At 49.1% G+C, this 24,628-nt stretch overlaps 1 protein-coding gene and 1 long non-coding RNA gene across 2 annotated transcripts in view; both read right to left on the reverse strand.

The window, feature by feature from the left end:
- The window catches only part of LOC127593705 (uncharacterized), a 120,398-nt gene that overhangs the window by 75,554 nt on the left and 20,216 nt on the right, over positions 1-24,628 (reverse strand). The gene's annotated exons all lie outside the window — the stretch shown is intronic.
- foxp2 (forkhead box P2) overlaps positions 1-24,628 on the reverse strand; it is a 58,378-nt gene that overhangs the window by 11,501 nt on the left and 22,249 nt on the right. The window contains 7 exon segments of the mRNA XM_052055278.1: positions 3,068-3,172; positions 4,402-4,765; positions 5,363-5,411; positions 5,413-5,553; positions 6,539-6,628; positions 7,492-7,629; positions 14,846-14,935. Of these exon segments, the coding sequence (XP_051911238.1) occupies positions 3,068-3,172; positions 4,402-4,765; positions 5,363-5,411; positions 5,413-5,553; positions 6,539-6,628; positions 7,492-7,611 (869 nt within the window). The 5' untranslated portion in view covers positions 7,612-7,629; positions 14,846-14,935.

Here is a 24,628-nt window from a genome sequence, read left to right on the forward strand (position 1 = left end):
GAATCAGAAAACTAGTGAGGGGCACATGGAACAGAATTTCCTGCAGGATCTCTCATCTCCAAACACATCACAACACACACACACACACACACACACACACACACACACAAGTATGAATATGTATGTGGGCCATCAGCGTCCACTCAAGGGCCCCGCTAATAAATCCACATTACGACGCCGCTAGGCTAATTGCCTACGTCGTATTGTCACGAGCTGCGAGTTTCACAGCGTCGTCGGTACCGCGGCCGGTTGCGAGCAAAACACGCGTCGCGGCATATGTACACACGCGTGTGCGCAAACGGCACGCAGACACTCTCCACCGTGGTGGTGATGCATAAGTAATGGCCTCCATTTTAAAGGTCTTGTCACAGTGCGGCAGACATGTGGAAGGGTAGAGGGGAAACTCAACTATCAAGGGGGCTGCCGGGGAAGGAGGCGGGGGGGGGGGCAGCCTCACCGCCTACACTATGTATATATGTGCGTGCGTTATATAGAGGCACTTGGCTGCAAGCCTTGTGGGTTTAATTAGCAGCGGGTCACAGACATCAGGTTAGCGGGCCGAGTTTGCCATTTCAACGTCGGTGCCGGTAATAAGGCCGGCGAGTGGATGACTTAAGTGCACAACTTGGCACGCGGCTAACACGTCAAGCCCAACCCAAACGCGAAGATACGATTTTTCTTTATTGGGCTCTCAGCCACCTTTACCAGGTGAGAGCATTTCAAAGAACACGGAATGCGCTTTTCAACCGCTGACGGCGACATGTTTCCCCGGCGCAACACAACAAAAAGATGACTAAACGCGTGGCGGGCGCCGAGCGGAACGCCAACAGCGAGCGATTAAACTCCCCTCGAGCTCCTCCCCCTCCGCGCGTAACCCACACCCATCTCGCGACACGGAAACTGTCATCCAAATCTGACACCCGCTTTATGTAACCCCCGTTTAAACGCTACGCGCCCGTCGTCGACTGGCATCTGCGACAACATGAAAGGCCTCCGCGTGACACCGACAATCACCGCTCGGAGGCACGCCACCGAGCAGCCATCTTTGTTCCGGTGACGAGCCCGCCTCCTTTGTTGGCGCCTGTTTTCATGTGCCGGCTGGGTTCGGGTAGAAGAGGCAGAAGCGAAGCGAGACGCTGTTGTGTTATGTTGCAGGCGATGTTGCGTATTTAAAAAAAAAAAAAAAAAAAGCCAACCTTTCAACTTGGTGGCTCACTTTCCCTCCGCAACACCTTCTCGCATCACTTTGCGAGCTTATTCTAGTGTCTGACCTGTTGGGGTTTTTTTTTTTTTTTTTTTACACACAGGGTCTCCTAACTAACCCACTAAGCTACCTCCACTATATCCTCAGAGCATACAAACCATCTTTAAGTAAGCATACGGAGATGATGCAAAGATATGGGGGGAGGGGGGGTGATAATCCGACACAAACTTGCCTCCTCATGCGTGCGTTCGTCCCCAAGCTGGAAGGCAAACTCCTCTACCTGCACTGGACCACATAAACGGGCTCAAGTGACACATGATGCCTATGGATGCGAGGACGACGGATATTGCCTGGGATGAGATTTTCTTTTTTTTTTTTTTTTTAAGAGTTCATTTGATGTCATTTTGACTTTTTTTTTTTTTTTTTCAAATATAGTTGGAATTCGATTAGAATTGGAATTCGATTGGAAATAGCTTTAGGATGAATTTTCTGGGCCGACGGAAACATAATAAAAAGGTCAACGAGTATTGTGGAATGACGTCAACGACTTTTCGGATACGGAGGTTGCTGCAGTGGACGAAGAATTGATCAAAGTCAAGAAAAATTGGGAAAAGCTTTTCATGAACGAAATATGAAAATGCTTTTTGGATTATATGAACTAAGAGCATAACAAATAAACATTAAGATGGCGTTTCAGGTCGTTTTTCTTACATTTTAATTGGTTGACAATTTATCACCTCGGGTTGTACGGCTGCGGCTGTCGTTTACATTCACCTCTGATTCATTCCCGTGTCAATTAAGGTTCACACACACACACAAAAAAAAAAAAAATAGAGTTGATAGTGCGTGAAAATGCGGCTTAATATACTGTCTGGCTGTTTCGCCCAATAAACACGCGAGTTTATTACGGGTTATTTCAGAAGAGCCTGATGAGTTTTTGGTCTTACAACCGCAGAAAAAAAATAAATAAATACAAGCCACAACAATCTCCGGACTCCATCCACGTGGATGTTTAAAGCCCCCCCCCCCCCCCCCTCCGTCGGAAAATACACACCAGATCGTTATTTCACAGTTAATTACAAATCTAATTAGAATATTCAAATGAAAGCTTTCGCCGGCTTTTCTTCTCGGAGTGAGGGAGAGCGGGTGAGTGGCGGGCGTGATAACCTGTAATCGTCAGTGCCGCAAACACCTTCCCTGCTTTTGATGTCCCCTCGCTGACATCGCCGGCAACAAAGCCGGCCAATTACAAATGAGCTAATTAACTAAATTGTTGATGGAGCATGAAGAGTTCATTTGCTCTGCTTTGCCTTGCGCCGTGACAACAATTGAATGGCGGGCCCCTTTGTTGCGGAGGCCGCTGTGCGGCCGTGCGAGTCGCCATTAGCCTTTTGACGACTTCCTCCACAAGCCTATCGGGCGCTTCCACGCCACCGAGGAACGATTTGTTATGGATCGCGGATGACCGAGTCCGGCGCCGCTCGGGCTGAACCCTGTCAACAAGCTGCCGGCAAGGTCAAAGCGGCGACACACGGGTTCGATTGGATGCGCTCACATCTTCCACATCATTTTCCCTTTCAAATCGGTTGGATTTAGAGCTACGTGGCAGTCGACGTACATGAAGCGACTTTAATTCCATTCTTTGAATGCCGGTTGGTTTGCCAGCTTTGGCCACCTGGGGGTAGTATAAGAACTTCTCTTAGCTCATCAGTACGGCAGCAATGTGATGCATTCTCCACGGAGGATAAAGAATACATGACTGCGACGACTCTTACATCGCCCGGCTACACGTGTTGCGGCGTCGGCTCACTTTAAATAGAGGCGTGCGCTTGTGGAAACGCATATTGGTCGTCCTGAACTTACTTCAAAAACTGTCCAAAGTCTTCGCAGATGCTCTCACAGCCGGGCCACTTGCACACACCGTGGCCATACAAGGGATGGGAGCCGCCGTTTTCTTCATGCTGTGAACTGCGGAGAATAGAGAGGTGAGAGCGTGACACGGTGTAAAATTTGAAATAATCCATATCATTAAAAAAAAAATAATAATAATTCATTCTAAAATTAATTTAAAAAAATAATAATTCCTCCTAAAATTAATTTTAAAATAATAATAATAATAATTCATTCTAAAATTAATTTAAAAAAATAATAATTCCTCCTAAAATTAATTTTAAAATAATAATAATAATAATTCATTCTAAAATTAATTTTTAAAAAATCAAGTGAAACAGCATTTTTGAAAAATAAATAAAAACTCATAAAAGGGCTCCAAAAGCGAATTCAAAACTAGCAAATTAATAATAATTTTTAAAAAAATTAAACAAAAGAAAAATGAACTCTAATGGAGAAGTTCATCCCATTCAAGATGACAGTTTAACCTTTCGTGTCGGTAAGCAGGACTCCCGACAATTCCCCTCGTTCGATCATTACCAGACCCCCCCCCAACCTCCCAAGCACGTGGCCCGCGGGACACAGGCAGATAAAGTCTTTTTCTCTTCCGGCTTCCACCACGTATCCTCTTTCACGCCTTGTGGTGGCACGCCGTCGATAGCATCTACTGTAAACCAATTACACGGCACTTCCACCTGCGAGCGGCGCTACCGTAAGGCCTTATTATAATATCGCCCAAGTAAAGCCTTTGAATAATGCATGTCCCGATATGCGAGGAGTCCGTGTTTTGGTGCAGGGGGGGCAGGGGGGGGGTGCATTCATAAAACACGCCATCACAAGGATAAACATCCTGGAAACGCCACTCAAGGCATCATGTATTCTGTTTACATGACAAGCAAAGCAAGGGAGGTAATTTTTCCAAAAGAAGCGGCAGAAAGAACTAAATACTTAATGTAGAGGTGGGAGGGGATGGGGGGGGGGGGGTGTTATCTCGTCTTGTCTGCCAGTGAGGTTTGTTGTTGTGTGCGCTTGCCTCGCATGCCTTCCTTTGCCGGCGTTTGATATTTTGCGCGGGAGCTAAATGCCGCGCAACGGCACGCGCGCTCCTCTGGGGATCTTGTTTTGTGATCAACTATGAAACAAATAAACAAAACATCTTGTTTTCCCCGCGCAGTTAACAAAGCCGCCTCTTTGAACCGGAACAAATAACCCGAGCGTCGAGTTGTGAAGAAAAAAAAACAGGCTTGTGTTATTTGTTTCATCTCCTATTCTTATTTTGATGTATTTATTTTTTCACGGATGTGTACCTCTCTCTCTCCCGCTCCCGTTCCCGCTCCCGTCTGTGGTTGAGGACGGGCGACTGTCCGTTGGAATGATGCGAAATGGGCGGTGACGCTTTGAGGGGGCTGCAGGAGGAGGTAGTTGACGACGAGTTGCAACTGCTGTTGCTGCTGCTGCTGTTGTTGTGGTTGTTATTGTTGCTGCTGCTATGGTTGTTCGTGGAGAGGTCCAGGCCACGGGTGCCGCCGATGTTGTTGACGTGTTTGATGCCGTTGTCCTCCATGGCGTGGCCTGCCGCGGCGCCGCCGCCGCCGCCTCCGCCACCGCCACCGCCGCCGCCTCCGGTCACGTCCTTCCACAACTGCTGGAGCTCTGCCGGGCTCAAACCGGCTGCAGTGGAAGATGGTCGAAAATGTTACTCTTGTTTTTTTGTTTTGTTTTTTTTTTTTTTAATTTTTTTTTATTTTATTTTTTTTACGAATTCACGGATTGGCGTCAAAAGGAACGCAACGAATAAAAGAGGACTTTGTTATTGACGAGGGCCCCAGCACCACTGAATTTCTTCACTCTCCTCGCTGGCATTTGTGAAACAACAAACAAAATGGTGTTTATTTTCTTCTGGGGGGGAGAAAACGGAGCCTTGCTTACCCCCCCACCCCCCACCCCCTTTCCTATCTCCTTGTCCGCACAACAACATGAAGGTGATGGAGCGCTCGGGAACAGACAAACGGCAAAGACGGACACAAAATGAGGCATGGGAGGTTTTAAGCGCGACGGGGTTAGCGAGTTAGCGACAAGGCGGCTGGCGGAGGAGCATACCAATGAGGGCAATGCAAACATGAAGACGGACGGCGAGATAACATGGGGGGGGGGGGGGCGGCGGGTGCATACCGATGAGAGAGACAAAGCCTGACATGATGGGAGGTTTGGGGGGGGGGGGGTAATCTGACAAACGTTTGCTGTTGGAAACAGTGGTCGTGATCTCACCTGGGGGGGGCAATGTCTGTCCGGGCAGGGCGGCCTGGCCGGGGGCGGGCCCGGGGCAGCGATAGCAGGCCCTGCCGCTGCATATTGAGCAGGTGTTGCTGCTGCTGGAGCTGCTGCATTTGCAGGAGCTGCTGCTGGAAGACGAGCTGCTGGGCAGCCAGCTGCTGTTGCTGCTGTTGCTGCTGCTGTTGCTGCGGTGAAGGGGGGGCGGGTAAAATGACAGACAAATTAGCTTTCGCTGCGACCGCGGGCTAAAAGTACCGATTCAACTCCTTGAGTTGAGGAAAAGTGCAAAAGTGCAAAAAAAAAAAAAAAACTAAAGGACGCAAGCAAGATACAATCATTCATACTGTAAAAAAAAAAAAAAAAAAAAAACAGAATTGAAAAAAAAATCAAATTGGGCAATTCAACAAAAATATTTCAACTTTTGTAAATGAACGCGTGCGCTTGAACGTTTCACTCATGATAAAAACAGGAAGAGCCTGGCAACGCAACCTGCTGCATAATGAAGCGTTTGCAGAGGAGATGACACCTCCTTTGCCACCCCCCCCCCCCCCCCACCTCCTCTGGAGAAATAAGGGAGCAATTTCTATTCCATATTTCGCGGCGGCAAAAATAAAACAATTTACAAATCCAAACAGAAACAAAGCCGCTGGGGAGGTCGCACGCTGCTTCCTGTCGGGGGCCAAGTAATGGGCTGCTTGAAGAGACAGAAACAGAGAGAGAGAAAGATGCCGTGTGTGTGTGTGTGTGTTTTCTGATCAATTTGAAAGGATTTGGACGAGAGGCTGTCAAGCCGCCCCCCCCCCCCCCTCTATGATAACCAGCTGATGTGACAGCGCCAGCTATTTGTGTTGACCGTCCGTCCGTCAATGTGATTCAGGGGCGCCGCGCAGTGAAACTCCGGCGCTGATTTGTGGCCGAGCGCGCGTGGGGTGGGGGGGCAGTGGGGGGGGACGCCGACGACGACAAGTCACTAATGAGTCGCACGCAGTCGCCTTTCGCTTTCTCCGCTATCAATTGTTGTTGTCGCTCCAAACATTTCATTAGCCCGGCGAGCCGCCGCATCCTCTGCATGGAGTAGCGTGGATTGATGATGGGGCGAGGAATGAAAAAAGCCGTGTCACCCCCCCCCCCCCCAGCCCCCAACACCCAATAAATAAATAAATAATATACCTCTTTAGCCTGTTTGCCAGGATGCTGCTGCTGCAGAAGCTGCAGATGAAGCTGCTCCTGCTGCTTCTTATAAAACTCCTGCAGGTGTTGCTGCACACAAACAAGGCGCGCGTTAATCCTTCCAAGCGCGCCCGTCTCCAAATTTGCTTCCATATTAGCCCCCGCCGTGGTTCCATTGTACAGGAAAAGATGTGAATTAATTCACGAGGCCTACAGCTCCGAGTTTTGCATTGAGTATGCAAAAAAAAAAAACGGCAATACATTATCATGTTTTTGACGTCTTTTGGAATTTGCATCGGCGCTCGCACCAATTTACGAAAACACAAGTTGCATTTGTTGGTCTGGAACAGGAACGGAAGTTGGAAAAAAAAAACGATCGAGCGCGAGCAAACAAGCCGTTAGCGACCAAGACACTAATGAATGAGACGCTATGACGGATGGCCAAGCCGCGCTCGCATCGTACCGAAATCTAATTCTCCCGATTAATAATTGAACACTGAAGTGCCTCGAAGTCGCCGTGACAGATGCCGTCGCAAAGTCTACCGCACGCAAAGTGGCGTCCTGTCATAAAGAGGAACAATCGCGACAAGTGACAATCTTAATTAAAAAATCCTCCTCGCCTTAATCAAATCCACAAATGAGAAATGCACTTCAACTCTTGACACCGGCGCGCTCCAAAATGTTACATCACGCCGCACCCGCCGTGTCACTCAGCGCCGCGCGCTAGCCCGCCGTCCCAGACGGGGGAATTGAACCGGGCGACACGCGGGAGATGCTTAATTAGAGGCAAGGCAATTTCAGATCGCTCTCGGTAAAAGTGTGTCAAGGACGGACGAGGGTGGCTTTGACGGCCTGAAGGCAATTTTTATTCCAAGGTCAAAGGTCGACGAGTTGTAACCCGTTTCGGTGCGCTTGGATCAACGGAAAGGTGTGTGAGTCTGTAAGAGGGGCACCTGCTGCAGCATGACCGCCTGCTGCTGCTGGAGGAGGGCCTGGAGCTGCTGGGGGGAGAGCACCTGCTGCTGGAGGATCTGCTGCATCTGTTGTGGCGTGATCACCTGGGGACTCATCATGGCCACTGAGGCTGGAACCTGCGACGCAAAGGCGGAGGAGCGCAGAACAGACCTGAGGAAGGGGCTTTTTTTTTTTTTTTTTTTTTTTTTTTTTTGCTAGAGCGGGTCAGGCGGCGTTTATGGAGCGTCGGAAATGCTGAAGGACAAGTGGGGGCCCCGCCTCGGGATGCCTGTTCTTATTTTTCCCTCCTCGTCATTCCCTCTGGGGGGAAAAGAAGCCATTTAAATAGACACGGACCTTAATTAGAGGGTCCCTTGAACTCACCTACATTAGCTTTTCCGAATACCAAACAGCGAGGAACTGGATTAAAAGCGCCTCATGCTATTCGAGTTTCTTGTTGATCGATTTTCCCCCTCCACTTTGACACACATGAGCAAAATCAACTCCGCGCAGGGGGGGGGGGGGGGGGGGGGTTTAGCGCGCGATTCGAATATCAACGTGTCGTCACGGCCACGAATCGTGCCGGCGCTCGTCGTCCGGGCGGCCACGCCGGTCGCCGGCCCCCCCGGCCCCCCCCACGCACCGTGTCAAGGGGCCAATAAGACATCCCCCTGTCCTCATCGCCGGCTAATCAAGGCGCCTTGATTACTTTCCACGCGTGTCTCCCCCTCCCTCCTTCCTTGCTGGCTGTCAGGCCTTGACACGTCCTTGTTTAGCTCTTCTCCCCTCTTCCCGGCCCAGGTCCCCCCTGCCCACCCCACCCCCTCACCCCCACCCCACCCCTCTTTGATTAGCCGAGACATTTGCATGGTCACTACACATTTTTCATTTTAGAAGTCATTATGCATTAGTGGCTCCTGATCGCCTGCCTTGACTAATCCTGATGAACTGAAAATCACAGCTGAAGGTCAACTCACAGCCGGCCCCCTCGCTGCACATTCATATTCATATTCAAACAAATCCTGCCTCCATTGTTCATTAGAGTCTTAGCGAGAGAAGGTGCGAGAGGATGTGGAGGAGGAGGAGAAGGAGGATGTTGTTGTTGTTGTTGCCCCCCACCCGCCCACCGCGACATCTCCCCTCTCCTCTGGACGACGAGGAAAAAAAAAAAAAAAAGCGCGCACAACAAGCAGGAGGCTGAACAAAAGCCGTCAAAAAGTTGCAAATTAAACAGCCGGCGTGTAATTATGCAAATGCCCTGCTTACACCTTCGACGTTATTAACCCTTCAAGGTACATTCGCAAGGTAAGTCATTACCCCGCCGGTCACGACCGGTTCGGCGCGGCGACAGCGGCACGGAAACAACATTAAAGACGTACTCATTAAGGGCCATTAATTGGGACGCCGGCTCAGAGTTGTGTTTTTTGCGTACCGCGGATTTAACATCAACGTATGCGCGCGCATACATCAAGCCCAAAGCGCATTGAGATTCCACGCGCCGTACTTTAAAGTGCTTCTGCGGTTGCCTGAGTGGCGAAATAAAGGCATTCATGGTCAAACACCAATAAGATGAATAATGCAGCAACATTTAAAAAAAAAAAAAGTTTTTTCACAAGGGGGGGTGGGGGGGAGAGGAGGGAAGCGGAATGACAAATACAAACTCAAAGCGAGTTGGAAGACACCTGCGAGGTGCTTTGCGGCCCCCGAAAGAAACAAAGGGATGAAAACAAAAAAGGAGGAGAGAAAAGGCCAGCGGTCCGTTGCGAAGATGCGGCACAAGGCTAATCCCCCCCCTACCCCCCCACGCGCCGCATTTAACTGCGTGCTTTTCTGCTTGACGTATCACAGGCGACCAGATGAAAGCGGATAAGTAATTGCTCTCCTGGTTCGCAGTCTTCGCCGACAACCCATAAATTTAATTTTACACACACGTTCATTTACATTTTCGAGTATATGACATGATAATTGCGGCAATGTAACACCTTCCGTTCGGCGAGATGCCGCCGCGCCGCCGCCGCTTGATTGACGTGAGAGCTGAATTGAAAGGAACAGGGGCCTTGAATTGCTTCCCTGAGAAATGCTTTTGCCACGCGGGGAGTGAAATTAATGAGCATTTACTCCACGATGATGGCACCGGCGCAAACATCCACAGGCGGCGGAAGAGGGGGGGACGTGATATCCGATTGGAAATTGCCTCGGTGTCTTGAGAATCCGCCGGCGTGCGTTGTTGACCAATTTTTGTAAATGGCACTCACGCTGTGAGGAGACTTTTAGTTAGCGTGAGAGTCAAACTGGCTAAACGAAATGAACGACGTGGATTTGATTTTTACGCTGATGATGATATTTTGCAGATCATCCATTCACCTGTCGATTTAGATCATGAATTTTAAAAAAAAAATTTTGCACCCCCCACAGTGTTGTTGCTCCGTGTGTAACTGCTCACCCCTCCCCTCTCTCCTGTGGAGAAGGAGCAAAAAAAATGTTCATTGTAGGGCAATTAAATTCAAAGAGGGGGTTGTTTACTGAACTCTGCAAGCAGCAATCATATTGTCCCCCCCCCCAAAAAAACCAAATAATTAAAAAGGAGCTCATTATTGGTGACCGCCAGTATTAGCAACAAAACAAGAAACAAAAAAAAAATGAGTTGATGACACCCGTTGACATGAACTCATTCAGTACCAGCCAATTCTGGACCGAGTCTGAAAAGACGTTTAAAAACGTCTTTGGGAGTGAATGAGTTCATGGCACCTAAAGAGTTTGGCTATTCTGTCATTGTTGCCAATTGTGAGGAACTGATTATTTTCCTCCAAAAGCAATGTCATGCTTGTGATCTTTTGCGGCGCTAATGTAACCCTTTATTTTGAAAAGAGGGTCATATCGTCTGATAAAATCTGTCTCCAATTTCTTAGAGTGAGCTTGGGGGGAAAAAAAAAAAAACAAAAAAAAAAAACAACGCAGTGGACAAATCTTGCAGCCATAAGACAATTTCCACTGTGCGGTCCAGATAAATGGATTTTTAGGACGAACCCAGGCGATAGCCGACTTATCCGAGTTAAACAATTAGCGCACATCTCGCCACGTGTGGCAGGAAGCCATAAACATGGCGGGGGGGGGCAGGGAGGTGCGGGATGGTTATCAAGGACGAGCGCTCGGTCCAACAGTGTCGGACAGGCTGAGTTGCGGCACGCTGAGAAACGAAAAAGCCTTTGAGCCGGTAATTACTGTGGCGCTTTGGCAGGGAGAGCCGCCGCTAATTAAGCCAAGAGCTGGTACGAATGGAAAAGACAACGAAAACCGAGCCCGCAATCAGCAAGCCCGACTCCCTGGTCCCGGAGGAGGGAGGGCAGAACTCACGCCGACCCCTCCTCGCGTGCGGACTTGTGACCCGGGGCGGCTCCCTCGAGCTGACTCTGCTCATTTACTATCCAATTACTGCCAAACGCGGCAATACAATTATTGATGGCCGCCACTTTGGGTTACGGTGGGAGGGGGGGGAGGGGGGGGCACCTGGCGTGGCGAGAGCGTGTGACTCTGAAGTTCAAGTGTGCGCTCGGAGCGCATGTTAAACGACGCGGCCGCGTGCCCTGCGGCGTTTTGGCCTCAACGGAGGGATCGATACTGGAGATTGTCAGAAGTGCGGCTAAGTAGATTACCGAATGTTTTCCCCAAATCAATTTCCATAAGCGCTCGACGGTACGCGGGAAGCTCCATTTATCACGACATAAAGAAACATCATGTAAAAGCTTCGGATAAAAGGAGGAGATGGGGGAGGGGGGGAGGGCAGGTGTAGTCCGCCCTCCCCCCGCTCATTGATTTATCTCGACATGCAGATCGACAAGTGATTACGCCCTTTTGAAGGCGAAGGGCTGCGCTCGCCACGCGCCCCCCTCCACCCGGCCCCCTCCCCTGCTTGTTTGCGACGCTATCGGCGCAAATAGGGGGGCAGCTTTATCGCTCAAGTGGCACGCTTTTTTTTTTTTTTTTTTTTTTTTTTTTGCTCGCGACGATGGCGCCCTGCGGGGGTTTGGAGAAAAACGCTGAAGTAGAGAAGATGCTGAAATGGAGTGCGGCGGGTTGGAGGGAGGATGGGGAGCAGGGGGCTTCGGGGGGGTGGGGAGGGGGGGGGGCGTTATGTTGGCAGTGGCACTTGCCTCTGATGTTGCAGGTAAGACGGCCCTTCCACCGGATCAGCCTCTTCATCAGTGACACACAGTAAATTACAAGTGCTTCAAGCAGCTCACTGAATTACAGTTCATCACTCGGGAAAGGCTTCCAACAAACCCGCCCCCCCCCCCCACGCCCCCCGAGCACACACAGCCGTCACCGGCGGGGCCCAGGCGTATCAGATCTGGCGGTTAGGATCCAATTAACACCCTGGCCAGAATCATCTGATTGCATGTGTAAGTGCCGGTATAAGTCGTTTATTGCAGCCATGTATCTTCTGTCGCAAGGTAAATTTGTTGCCGCTACATCAAAGGTCTGAGATACTTCTTTTTCGCCCCCCCTCCACCCCACTTTTCCACCCTCTCTCCAAACTTGGCTCTATAGCGCCTGGGGGTTGCATTTCAACTCCTTTTGCATCACAATGATGAACCTGCTTCTGTCCTCGCAATTTACCGAGCTTGTCCTGTAGGTAAAAAAAAAAAAAAAAAAAAAAAAAAAACGGAGGGAGTAGAAAAAAAATCTTGTTTTCTCGTTATAAAAGCAGTTGTGTTTGACTTCAAATGTGCTGACGCTCCCCCCCCACCCCCCCACCCTACCTCGTCCCCGCTCGTACAGAGTCAACACAAGTTTTGCTCATGAATACATCCTATTTCCCCCCCCCCCCCCACCCCCCCACGTTCTCCATGGCCCTAAGCTGCGATCACTATTTTCAGACGCAACCAGAGGCCATTCATACATGTAAATGTGAGCTAATAGCTTTTTTTTTTTTCTGGGGGAGGGGGGCATGCACGCTGATGTCAGCTAACCTGCTCTCATCAACACTTTTTGTTTTGTTTTGTGAAAGTTAGAGAGTGACGGAGAGCGAAAGTTTTTTTTTTTTTTTTTTGCATCGGCACTCACAAAGCTGTCCATCCACGAGGGCCCCTCCCAAACCGAGGCCGGCAAGCGACTTTGCCTCGCCGCCAACTACCCCGACTTGCGCAAACCGGGTTTGAGGACGGACGGTTCCGCGGGTCTCGCTAATCCCGCCTCCCATACCCTCGCCTTTCATTGTCGGTGTTTCTTTATTTGCGTTTCAAATGTCAACGAAAGTAAAAGAAGAAGGTGTGTGCGGGGTGTTGATAGCGGCGGGAGGGGGGGGGGGCGGAGGGGGGATTTACCGGGCGAAATAGGTGTTTATTGAGCGCTCCCGTGGGCTTACGGTGTAATAATAGACCTGTCACATTACGCAAATGCTTTGCGTGTTTGTATGCGTGTTTGCGACTTGTTTCTCGGCGCGCCTGTGCCAGCGCGGCATCATCAACTCCCGCCGGCGAGAGAGCGGATAGAATTAGTCTGGCGAGAGCGACTTTAGCCACTAATACGGGTAATTAAAACTGCAAGGCGAGGCACTTAGATGCTTGTGTACTAAATAATTTACATGCCGTGATCTATGGATCATTTCGCCTTCCCTTCAATAGCAAAAGATTGGCGAACAAGAAGGAGGAAGACGGCAGAGGATTTATCGGTAAAGCGGGATGTCGTGGTAATATTAATCCTTCCGACACTTTTTGCGCTGTTAATCATACGCGGGGATCAGCGTGCGTGCTGCAAAAACAGCTGATGAAATATTGCGCTGTCGAGCACGCCACTTCTATAATCCCCCCGTTCTGTGAAGCGGTTTCGTCGGCAACAAAAGGAGCCCAACCATTTTGAAAAATATTCCCCCCCCCCCTCAAGATTGCGATTATGATTCAAATTTTATTTCAATGCTAGGTGCATACTGCCTGAAATGAAGCTACGTTGCCAAGTCGGTGCCTCGTAGTAAATACGCGCAAGCAATAAAACAAGCAACACGCTTCGTTTTAAAACTGACATTTCCACAATCAACCATTTCGTGCTCTAAAATGTCACCTGGAATGAGTGCCACGTTCTTCCTGGAGACTTTTTTTGGGGGGGGGGAGGCGGAGACGTTAATAAAGGCCGGATCAACAAGTCGGATTAGCGATGGCCGAGGACAAGCCCGCGATTCATATTGATTCTTATCGCCCAACACCAGGCAAGGATGGAGTAAGCAAATGTAAATATTCAATATTTACCTTCCCGGGTTGTTATTAGAGGCTCGGACACGGCCCGACTGTTATCATGCAGCCACGATGCTCCCTTTCAATATTGTCTCTTCAGTACATGCGCGCGTGTGTGTTTGTCGACCAGGATCTCACTTTGTAGCGACGTATTCGAGAAAGAAGCCGAAGAACACGTTCCGACTGCAAAAATAAGACGTCTGTTTCCAAACAATAAAGCGCAATCAAGGTTCACGCCGACATCCCGCTCATTAGCCTCGATGAGGAAAAGACTCCAGCCTAACTCCCTTCAATTCGCTTTGCTGAGGCGAAATGAGAATGACGATGGCTCAAAAAGTACGCTAAGCAAAGTCAAGTTCTTACTTCTTGCGTGAACGGCAGGTGTCGGCGCGACGTGTTAATGTGTACATTAGGTGCGACGGAGGTGGAAGCATGCGCAGACACGAGTGTGACCTTTTTCGCAAATCGCTAACGACACGAATAGACGGCACAGAGTCGATAAGGTAAATTAGCCTTGACAGGTGAAAATGACACGTAGATCAAATTGGCAGTCTGCAACCTCCCACGATCCTGCCAACAACGTTCCAGAAAAATAATAATAATAATAATCCAAATCTTGCACGTTATTATCCTGGAGTGTCATTTTGACCACAATCAGTGGAGCCAGCAGTTGAAAGCAAATATGGTGAAGAGGCCATCAGCTGTTATGCTGCAGGCAAGCGACGATTTCGGCAAATTTAGCAGAAAAATAAAATGAAAAATTTATCTTAAAATTAAAAAAAATCTTTAAAAAAATCTAAAATTTTCTTGGCTTTATGAAAGCCCCAAAAGATGTTGAGAAGCGCCCGATAGCGGTTTTAAAATTTTTATTTAAAATTAGTATTTTGGAGGCTAAAGCTAGGATGTCGACCAAAGTTTCGTTAAGAAATCTTCCCGCTCGAATGGATGCCGTGAATCACTTGGGTGTTTTTTTTTTTATGTGCCAACAGTAACCGATCGGAGAGGGCGTGGGCCAAATCAAACACACTTGTGGAAGGGAAGGGCGGGGCAGGGAATTTTTTGGGAAGAGAGCCTGGAGGATGTATGATGGGCGGATTTAAGGAGATTAGTCAGGAAGCCGCCGTACCTGCGGTGGACACCCCTTGTCCTGGCTCTTTGGAGAATTCGGGCCACGGTCTGGCTGCTGCAAGTTTGCTCGCCTCTCTGCTTGTTGGGCCTGCCAGGAAACACACACCCCCCGCCCAAAAAAATAAATAATAATAATAATAACGTGACCAAAAAAAAAGAACGGCCAGAAAATAACGTCTGGCTGCTTTTTCTGATACAAAGATAAATAGCGTTTGTCTCGAGCACCTCTGAAGAAGAGGATACAGGCGGGTGGGGTGGGGGTGGGGGGGTTAAAAACAACAAGGAGGCATCAGTGGAATTGAGCGGTCTAGTGTGTGCTCAACTGAAATGCCCACTTCTCTCTCTCTGCGCATTAGCGCCGCATTTGCATATTCATAATAGCAACTCCAAGTGGAGGTAGCATCATGTGAAGTGTCCCCGGGAGCTGTAATTAAAGTTGACATTAAAAAAAAAAAAAAAAAAAAAAATCAACATCGGATTCCGAATGAATTAACGAGCGGGTCAGGTTTGACACTATTTATTTGAACCTGCCACTGAACGCTCATTCTCCTTCGTTCTTCGGCGGCGTGCGTAAATAATCATAGTGCAAATAGATCCAAATAACAACTTGCTTTTTTAGAGTCGATACGGAGACAACGATCGCAGCGATATTTGGGATTTTATCTGTTGCCGTCGACCATTTTCAGAGTACGATTTGGCCGCGCCTACTACACATGTGCATATAAATGTCGGTGAGGCTCTAACTCGTGACTTCAACTATTTTTCAGGGAATCAGACGCCAGTGACATTTGCACTGCCTAAAAGATTCAAAGAAAATTCCGTATTTATTTTTTTTTTTCACTAATCCCGCACGGCAGCCGGGCTCGCAGCTTCCCTCCCATTCTTCAAGAGCAGACGGATGAAAGCGGGTGAGCGGCGAACAACATTGCGCATAGCCGCCGCTATCACCTCCCTCGGCCAATCAGTATCATGTGGGAAGGGCGCAACAACTATACAGTTTGCGAGAACACGAAGGAAAAAAACTTTTGGGGGGCGGGGGGGGGCGCGGAGGGGGATATACGTGGCGGTGTGCCGGTTTCCATGACAACAGCTGCATATGACGCGTCTCCGACAGCAGGTGGGAACGCTGTTTGAACAAGTACATTGAGAACCCGAGCAAACACGACGGGAGGAGAAAGAAAAAAAAAATGAGATTGAGAAGGAACGGGGGAGGGGGGAAAAAAGTTGCCATGCTTTATACTCCTCGAGGGAATGCAGTCACCGCGATCAATGATGGAAGGACGCAGTTGCACAGGAGGAGTCGGCGCCAGACTCAAGTAAACAAACACTTTGGTTGGGAACTGAGCCCTCAATGCATTGATCGGCCTCCTTCACTCTCAACTGTTTACCGATACCGAGTACTGATACTAAAAAAAATAAAATAAAATGAAAATTTCAACTATCAATTAAATCTATGATTTAATTTTACAATTTTTTCAAATGCACATGATGATTCATTGATTCGTCGAACCGCCGCAATGCAGCGCCAACGACTAGTATTGATACCCGGTATCGGTACTTGCCCCTACCGAATTACCAGCATTAGCTGAAGATGAGCCGATTAGCTAAACTGTTGTTTGGCTGTGAGAAATTTCACACAAAATTCTCCAAAACAGGCTTACTATATGTTGAGGTGGCCATTTTGTGAGGAAAACGAGTGAGTACAGCCATGAAAGCGTGTTGTGTCCCCAACCTACAAGTCACCATTTTGTTTCGCTCGGCAGAGAAAAGAAAATTCACACAACAGCACAAAATGCCGACAGAGAAGTCATCAAAAGTTTGCCGGGGAGTCGACAAAAACATGGCGCGGTGCAGACCCGCCGTCTATTTAACCCGGGTTGCTATGCACAAAAAGTGACATCTGCCCTCCGTTAATGCACACGTTGTATAAACCGCACAATGTGACACATTCTTGAGAACGTGTGCTCGACAGAGAGCGGGGGGCGGGAGGTGGGAGGGAACGGGAGGCTGCTGCATGAATCACAAAGCACTCAGAGGCATATTTGATGTTGATATCTATCACCGAGGTTGGAAAGGAGGAGTGGGGAAAAAAAAAATAAATACGAGAAGGGAAAATAACGGGGCGACCGACACCATGACACGGGGATCCTAATGAAAATAAGATTCCACCCAAATGGAACTGGTGTAATTGGTTTCAGATAGTGAGGTCGGGAGAAAGGCGATACGGGCGAGTATTATGCCGGGAGAAAAAAAAAAAAAAAAAAAAAAAGGGGATGGAGAAACAAGAATGTTTACACAGGCATTCCTGGGCTACATTAATAGGCATGCACAGACCACCGGAGAGGCAAAACACTGGCGGAGAGAGTGAAGGGCAGACTGACAGCGCGGGTAAAGGGGTGGGTGGGGGGTGGGGGGGTGTAGGCTAAAAAAAAAAAAAAAAAATCATACATCAACGCTCCATTCAGCTTGCCTGTGTTTCGATCTAGGTAATAAGGAAGAGCCGTCACAATGCACCTTTGTTAAGGAGCATGCAAAGACCCTTAAACAAGCATGAAACACATTAGCGGAGCGCGCCGAACCGAGGCCCAGAAAGCATTACAAATCTCCAGATTGCTTTGCTTATTGTGTGTGGCGGATGGATGGATGGATGGATGGGCGAGCGTGAGCGCCGAGGTGTTTGCCGCGCGTGTGTACACAAGGAATAAGCCATCGGCTAAGAATGTGACTCTTTTCAAATCCACCTGGAGACCCCGCGCGCGTTATGCGGCCGTGACATCCGAATTGGATATGTCTGAAGAGCTGTGACATTGTGTTTGGACAGCGCAGATCACTTCCTGTCTGCTCCCGCGACCGGGTAGTTGTTGTTATGAGCGGGATGTGCCTGATATTGGAACGACGACGCAGGTGGGTAGGAGGAGGGGGTGGTGGGTGGGGGGGGCGGAGGCCTCGCCGTGCCGAACAGATGTTTTGCGTGTTTGGTGGAGGGAGTAAAAAGGGGGCTGCTGTTCAACACTCTCGGCCGTCGGCCAGAACAAGTGCGGTGACGCCGACGGGTGCCGCAACACATGGATGCCCGCATAAACACGCGGCCAAACGCCACACAAAAAAACAGATTACATATGATATGAAGTCATAAATATAGATACATTGGGGGGGCGGAATTTATAATGCGAGGTCCTCGTAGCGTTGCCGGACAAAACATTGGTCGGAAGAAAAGAAAATCTGCATGGTATGTGATCACAGAGTAAATTTACAGTGAAAGAAGGAAAGAAGAAGAGTCGCTGTTATTTACGTGATGTCATTAAACGCACCAATGCGTTAAATACAATACAATACAATACAATAAAATACATCCTGATAAGTGCATTTATTTAATAGTTTGCTCTCCGGCCCGCCGATTGCGCTTGGAGTGCTCGACTTCTTCCACCACCCCACCGCCCCCCCACACTGCCGTCAGCCCCCCCTTTCTCTCCACACATCACCTTATTCATTTCTTTCTCTCATCTCCGCCGCCACTCGATGCCGTTGCTTGTTTATTGATTCTCTAGATTAAGAATTCCTTGGGTGGCGGATTATAACACACAAGCATCAAATTATTTTGGGGGGCTCTGCGCTTATTTGCTTTTTGCCTTGCATCTATTTGGCCTGCGTCTGTAGACAATTATACCTACCCCGGGCGCCCCCCAGACTCAGGTGCTAATAATGAAGGACAAATAGAATCATATGTGTAAACTTCCCCCGCTGATGAAAATTTATATTAACTTTCTGCCACAGTAAACAGAGCCGCATAGCTACACCCTCCCGGGAGGATTGACGAGATGAATTTGCCGGCTTCAAACCGCCGGGAAGGACCGTATAGGCGGAGGAGAAGAGCAGGGGGGGGGGGGGGGGGGCCGCAAAACAAGGGTCCGCTTTTGCAGGTCACGTTTCGTACACAACAATGTCCACACGCGGCAATGAAGCGACACTCAAACTTCTTCGAGCTTTGAGTGTCCCCCCCCCCCTCTCTGCAAGTGGCTTTCACAAAAGTCTTTTACTTTCACCTGGGCTCTATCACTTTTCCCGCAGATAAGGTGACAGCAAGCCCTTTCGGCGACGCTCTTTATCTACCGCCGCTCTTCGGGAAAGTCCTTCTGGAAGGCCCCGGCAGCTGAGAGCTGCCACAATGCGCTATCACAAAGAGACAGGAAGGGAAAAGTCAAATAGAGACGAGGCGCGGAATAAAAAGACGCCTGTGTCGCGAGCGTCCCGTGCGTTGAGTGACGGACGGCGTGCGGAAGGTCAAGCTTTGCTCTCTTTTGTACAAAATTTTTTGAGATGTCGCCGTCAGATTGGACGTGACTCGTTTGGAGAACATTTTCGGGGGGTTTCTGAGTGAGGATCGATTTGGGGCTGGAAAGGCTTTTCCAAGCAAGGGGGAGAACCGTGTTCATTTTGTCGCCGGGCGATTTAAAATTTTTTTTTTTTTTTTTTTGTGCCAATCCGTTCCTTCCTATCATACCTGGCCGGTGGTCTCGTCGTGCATATTTCAATTACAACGGGCGCGCGTTTGACCTTTAAGCGAGCTGGAGAAGATACAGTTATCTGCCTTCCACTCTGGCGCCCAACATCTATCCATCATCGCTGAAAAAGCGAGCTGGCGCGGGTACAGAGTGTGACGGGGAGTGGATCGACTTTTTTTTTTTTTTTTTTTTTTTTAACCCCTTTAAAGGCTCAGTGATGAAAATGTAACAATGCATAGGTATGGGAATACATCAAACTAGGGCACAAATGCTTTCATGCGCCGCCGGACCGACTTGAGTCCTAAACAGAGAGCCTTTCCCCAAAAGAGAAAACGAGCCGCGGCGAGCACGGCGCCGCTTCTCTTGTTCCGTCGCCGTTCGCCGCCCTTTTTTTTTCCGAAGAGCTAATCTCCATCTTTCATTGAATCAAGAATGGAAATTTGCACCAAATGCTTCTTTTTCAATTTCATGCTGAAGTAGCTCAAGCTAGTGGCTGTAATTTCTCCTAACAAGAAAATGTAGCACTCGGTTGCACACTGTGTAAGGAACAGGCTTCCTTTCTGATTTTTTTTTTCTCCCCCCCCCCCCCTCCCCCCCAACTTCTTGGGCTTTGATGAATGTGCCAAAAGCATGATCGCTCCATCATAGCTCGCCACGCAAGGACACAGCAATTACATTCAGAAGTAAAAAGCACTGGTTGAAAGTTGGATGAAAAATGTACTCGGAAGGCGGGTCTTCATTTTCAGTCAGAAACAACCCCCCCCCCCCACGCCCCCACCCCCCAACCCTAAAGTCGAACGCTGACATTCTCAAACATTACGACTAAGTTTTCCTTTTAAAAATCAAGATGATCATACTTGTGCCGATTCGCATGGTGACTCCCCCCCCCCCCAAAAAAAAGCTCCATGGAAATAAGCGGTCGAATAAATACGTTCGGCGTTACAAAAGTGAAGGGAGCCAAACCCGACACGAACTAATGCGTCCGTCGGTCACTTTCGTACAGCCTTGAATTCCCCCTGGCGTGGCGCTTATTTACTGCATTTGTATGCGAGGCTGTGAAGGGGGGGGGGGCCTCGGCCTGCTCTCCTTCATGTCTACACACACACACACATATAAGGCGTTTGGAAGCAATGCATATAAGGAAAGAGCAGCCAGGTCGTATTACAAGTACAAACATCTTGGGAGATGGCAGAGAGCTCTTTATCTATTCAAGAAATGGGTCAGGGATGAAGGTAATCCGAGGAGCAGAAAGTGTTCACAAGTAAAGGTGGGCTTGGAGGGGGGGGCGGGGGGGTAATCTTGATACCTGGAATCTGTTAGCCGAGATGTCATTGGCGATTTGAGCTCATTTTTGTATTTTTGGGGAGGAGCGGGAGAAAAAGTAGGAGGGTCGCTGGTGGAAGGGGGGGGTGGAGAGGGGGGGTATACACAACAAACCGTCGGGCAAGCGTTTCGGAGACTGATTTGTTACTATTCATGGCGAAAGCAGAGAGGAACTGTAATACGAGACATGCTTGTTAAATTCACAAGACTCCAAAGCTGCCTTCTAGCAAATCCCGTCTTGTGCTTGTCAGCTTAAGACGCCGCCCGCCATATGCATATGTAGGATTTTTTAAGCTCTGTTAAATGGATAGTGGCGCTGTGGCCTATCAAACGACTCTAAGCCACTTGGGGGTGTGCATAGGGGAGTGGGGGGGTGGTTGAGGGAGGGAATCATTTAGAGAAAAGCAAAGCGGCGACGCATCATATGCATCACTTGCTCCACTTTACGTGCGACCAGTTATTTACCGATTGACGTCCAGGACGCGCGGGTGTGGCGACAAACAATGAGTGGTCGTTACCCGGCCGAATAATTTACGGCCGAGGGTATTGAGCTGGGTTGCCTTTCGGAGTAGAGCCTCGTGCGAGTGGACTTATAGATCCGGCGGTCATTTATTTCCACGCCGTTGAAGCGCACGAAGGGGGTGTGGGGGGGGGGCGTAAAAGGAAATGAGTTGTGAAGTGACCATTGATCCCGCCCAGCGTGCAGGTTGGCGTGGCTATCGGCGCGTGACAGTCCGGAATGGCCGTCTTTTATTTTCCATCCCTGTGGAGACGACACATGAAAGTCAAAGAATACGTTGACGGGACAATTTCCTCCGGACTCCTGATCATCTTCAGAGACGAAATCGGTTTTTGGATCGCTTGCTCCCACAAACGACAATCAACCAGTCAAGCCAATTCAAACTCAATTCAGTAGCGGCCAATCCTGGACCAAGTCTGAAAAGACGTTTAAGACCGTCTTTGGGAGTTAAAGGACGTGTGATATTTTTGAGTCGAGCCGATCCACCGCGCCTCCGCTTTTCCCCCTTACCTGCCGCCGTCGCCTTTGCGGGGGCCGCCGACTGCCGGAGCAGAAAATGCCCCATAAGTGTTTATTTCCAGCAGATTTCCCTCCGTCTCTCTCGCTTTTAATGTCCTCTCTTCTCCCATCCTCCCTCTCTTGCCTTCCCCCCCCCCCGCCCCCGCCTCGTCTCCCTTTCAAGCCTCAGCGCCTGACATTTCGCCACGCTCTCCAGAGACGCCGGCGCGAAATGGAGTTACTGGGAGAGCGCCACTGTAAATTTCAGGAGGCCACGTGTAATGTGCCTTAAACAGAGATGGACGGGCCGGGTCGGAAGGAATCAAAGGGGACGGCGGTATGGAGGGGGGGGGGGGGGACGCAGATAAGAGAACGGCGGGCTGTTTTGTCCGAGGAAGGCCGCGCAAACAGTCACCCCCACCCCCCCTCCCCCTGCTGTCATTCACATCGTATATCTTTAGTGTCATCGCAGGAGGGGGGCGTATATGTCACCGTCCTGTACGTACTATCCTGTGGGGAGGTGGGGCACGGTCTGCCGATAGCTCGCCTCGGAAGAGAAAGAAGGATGCCCCCTCCCCCCCCTCATTGTAAATAAGTCGGACACCCAAAGTGTCCTCTCAGCGAGCGGGGCGATAATTCTACAAAGACGTACGCCACTTGCCTTTTCAGCGTAGGCGTTTATGAAACGGAACATATTTCAGGTGGCGCTCTTTCTCCTGCCCCCCCCCCATGAGAGCTGATTGATGCACCCGAGCCGGGGGCCAACGCCGTCTTATTTACACAGCGGAGTGAGGCAATCTCGGGCCTTAAAGATAAACCTAATGAGCTTCTTTGTGTAAGGGTGCAAATGAGACGCCAGCCCGTCCCCGCCATGCCTTTCCTTTCCTTTTCGCATCCAAAGGGGGGGGGGGGACGGTCTGGGTGATTAGGCCTTTAAATTATGCTCAAGGGCAAAGCACAGATTTGCATCTTGTGCGCGTGCGTGTGTGTGTGTGTGTGTGTGCGCGCTAAAAAGAGAAAGAAAGGCAGGTGAAGGGCAGAAAGGGGAAGAAGCTTGAGGCGTATTTGTGACAATCGTGAAACAATGCATATCAGCATTTTTTATTTTTTGCAGAACAGATAAAAAAAAAAAATTGTGTCAAGAGTTGGACTTTGAATTTACGGGTGAAAGGTAAACAAGTCTGGTCGGCGGTGGGCCGGCTGTTAAGTAGGCCCTTCGGCTCAAACGGCTGACCGCAATATAGGCCAGGGGCCTACATTGAGCTGTGAATATCAATAAGTGCCGAGCATTCCGAGGAGGGGAGGGGCAGGGGGGGGGGGGGGGGGGGGGCAATACTCCCCCCGATCCCGGATCGGCTCATCCATCCTGATTACAAAGGTAATCATCTAAGAGCCTCATCATCTCCATATCCAAATTCCGAGATCAATGCCCGCATATTCATACCGCGACGCGGCGCACGGTCAATGATGAATCGACCCCGAGGTCGGGATTACATTATTGCTTTTTTATTTTATTGATTAATTTTTTTTTTTTTTGCTTTCACGGTGATCACAAGAACGGGGCAATTAGTGCCGAGCAACATTCATCATTTGCGCCGATGCATTTCCGCAGCCGGCTGTGGCAAATTGCAATCAGATAAAGTAGGAATCTAATCGCTGATCTGAAATCAAATTAGCTCTATTTAGGCAACCTTTTAAGGAAGGGCGGGTGGTGAAACCCCCGGGAGAAAATTAGCGGCGGCGAAATTTGATTGCGGACACGGCCGTTTAATATCCGGATCCATAGACGAGAGTTTTTGTTGTTGCCGTTGTTGTTATCAACCACAAAGTTGACTCGACGAGTGGACTCCGCCACCGGCTGAGATCAAACGAATATTGAATTGAAAATTCCACACTCGCGCTGCATCTTGAACGGCGCTTTTCAGATTCGCTCGACATTAACTCAACCGAGTATTTATTTTAATGTCGTAGAATGTCATTTTCACATGGCAAAGGCCACAATTACAAAATTAAAATTATAATTAATTAATTAATAATAATAATATAAATAAATAATAATTTTTTAAAAAATTATTTTTCGTCGGTCGGTAGGCTTGATTTATTTAGAATTATTTTTTATGAGTAGAGTATAGCTAGATTTTTAATTTTTTTTGCATTTTTTTTTTTTTTTTGGAAAAGGTTTGACTGCACTGTACCGAGTGGATTTGTCTAATTTTGGCTGCACCTGACTTGCAAGCACCGTTTCCTAGCGGATACAATTGTTTGGTGGTGGGGGGGGAGGGGGGGGGGGTTGAAAGGCAAAATATTCCAAGTCGCTGATCTTCGTGTCCTACGAGGCGTTTGGTCCAATCTCATGCGAGAGACCTGAAGATGTGCCGCTTTTCTAATTATAGCTGCAGGTGGTATTTGGGAAAGCTGCTAGGTAATGGCGCAACCCAGAGGGACAAGGGGAGGGGTCGAATTCATCAGCGCTTATTATTAATCATCCCTCCAGCAGCGTGATGAGAGACTGCGGCTTCCTATGCCCACCGACCACTCAATGTCACGGCAAATCTCGGAGCAAAAATTAGAGCAACAGCCTTCCTTTCAAATAGTTGTTTTTTGTTTTTTTGTTTTTTTTTTCCTTTCCTGGCAAAACCTTCAACGTCATTCACTCTCAAGTGCAGTCCTTGCGACGAAGCAGCGTGCAAGAATGCGAGCAAATGCGCAGAGACGCCTCCGTCTTTTGTCTGGAGCGCTGACCTCGTTGGTGCCGAGCGCGTGTGTGTGAAGATTTTTAAAAAGCCTCAGAGACCTGTTAGCCGGACTGCTCATTTCAATGTGTCTCTTTCTGGCTCGGAAGAAGGCCTGGCCTGTTTTTCTCTCCCCCCCCCCCCCCACTTCTTTTCTTTTTCTCACTGTCACACGCACACACCGGAACAAGCTCGTAGTCCATCGC

This window comes from Hippocampus zosterae, chromosome 21 (assembly GCF_025434085.1).
Source record: "Hippocampus zosterae strain Florida chromosome 21, ASM2543408v3, whole genome shotgun sequence".
Classification (NCBI taxonomy): Eukaryota; Metazoa; Chordata; class Actinopteri; order Syngnathiformes; family Syngnathidae; genus Hippocampus; species Hippocampus zosterae.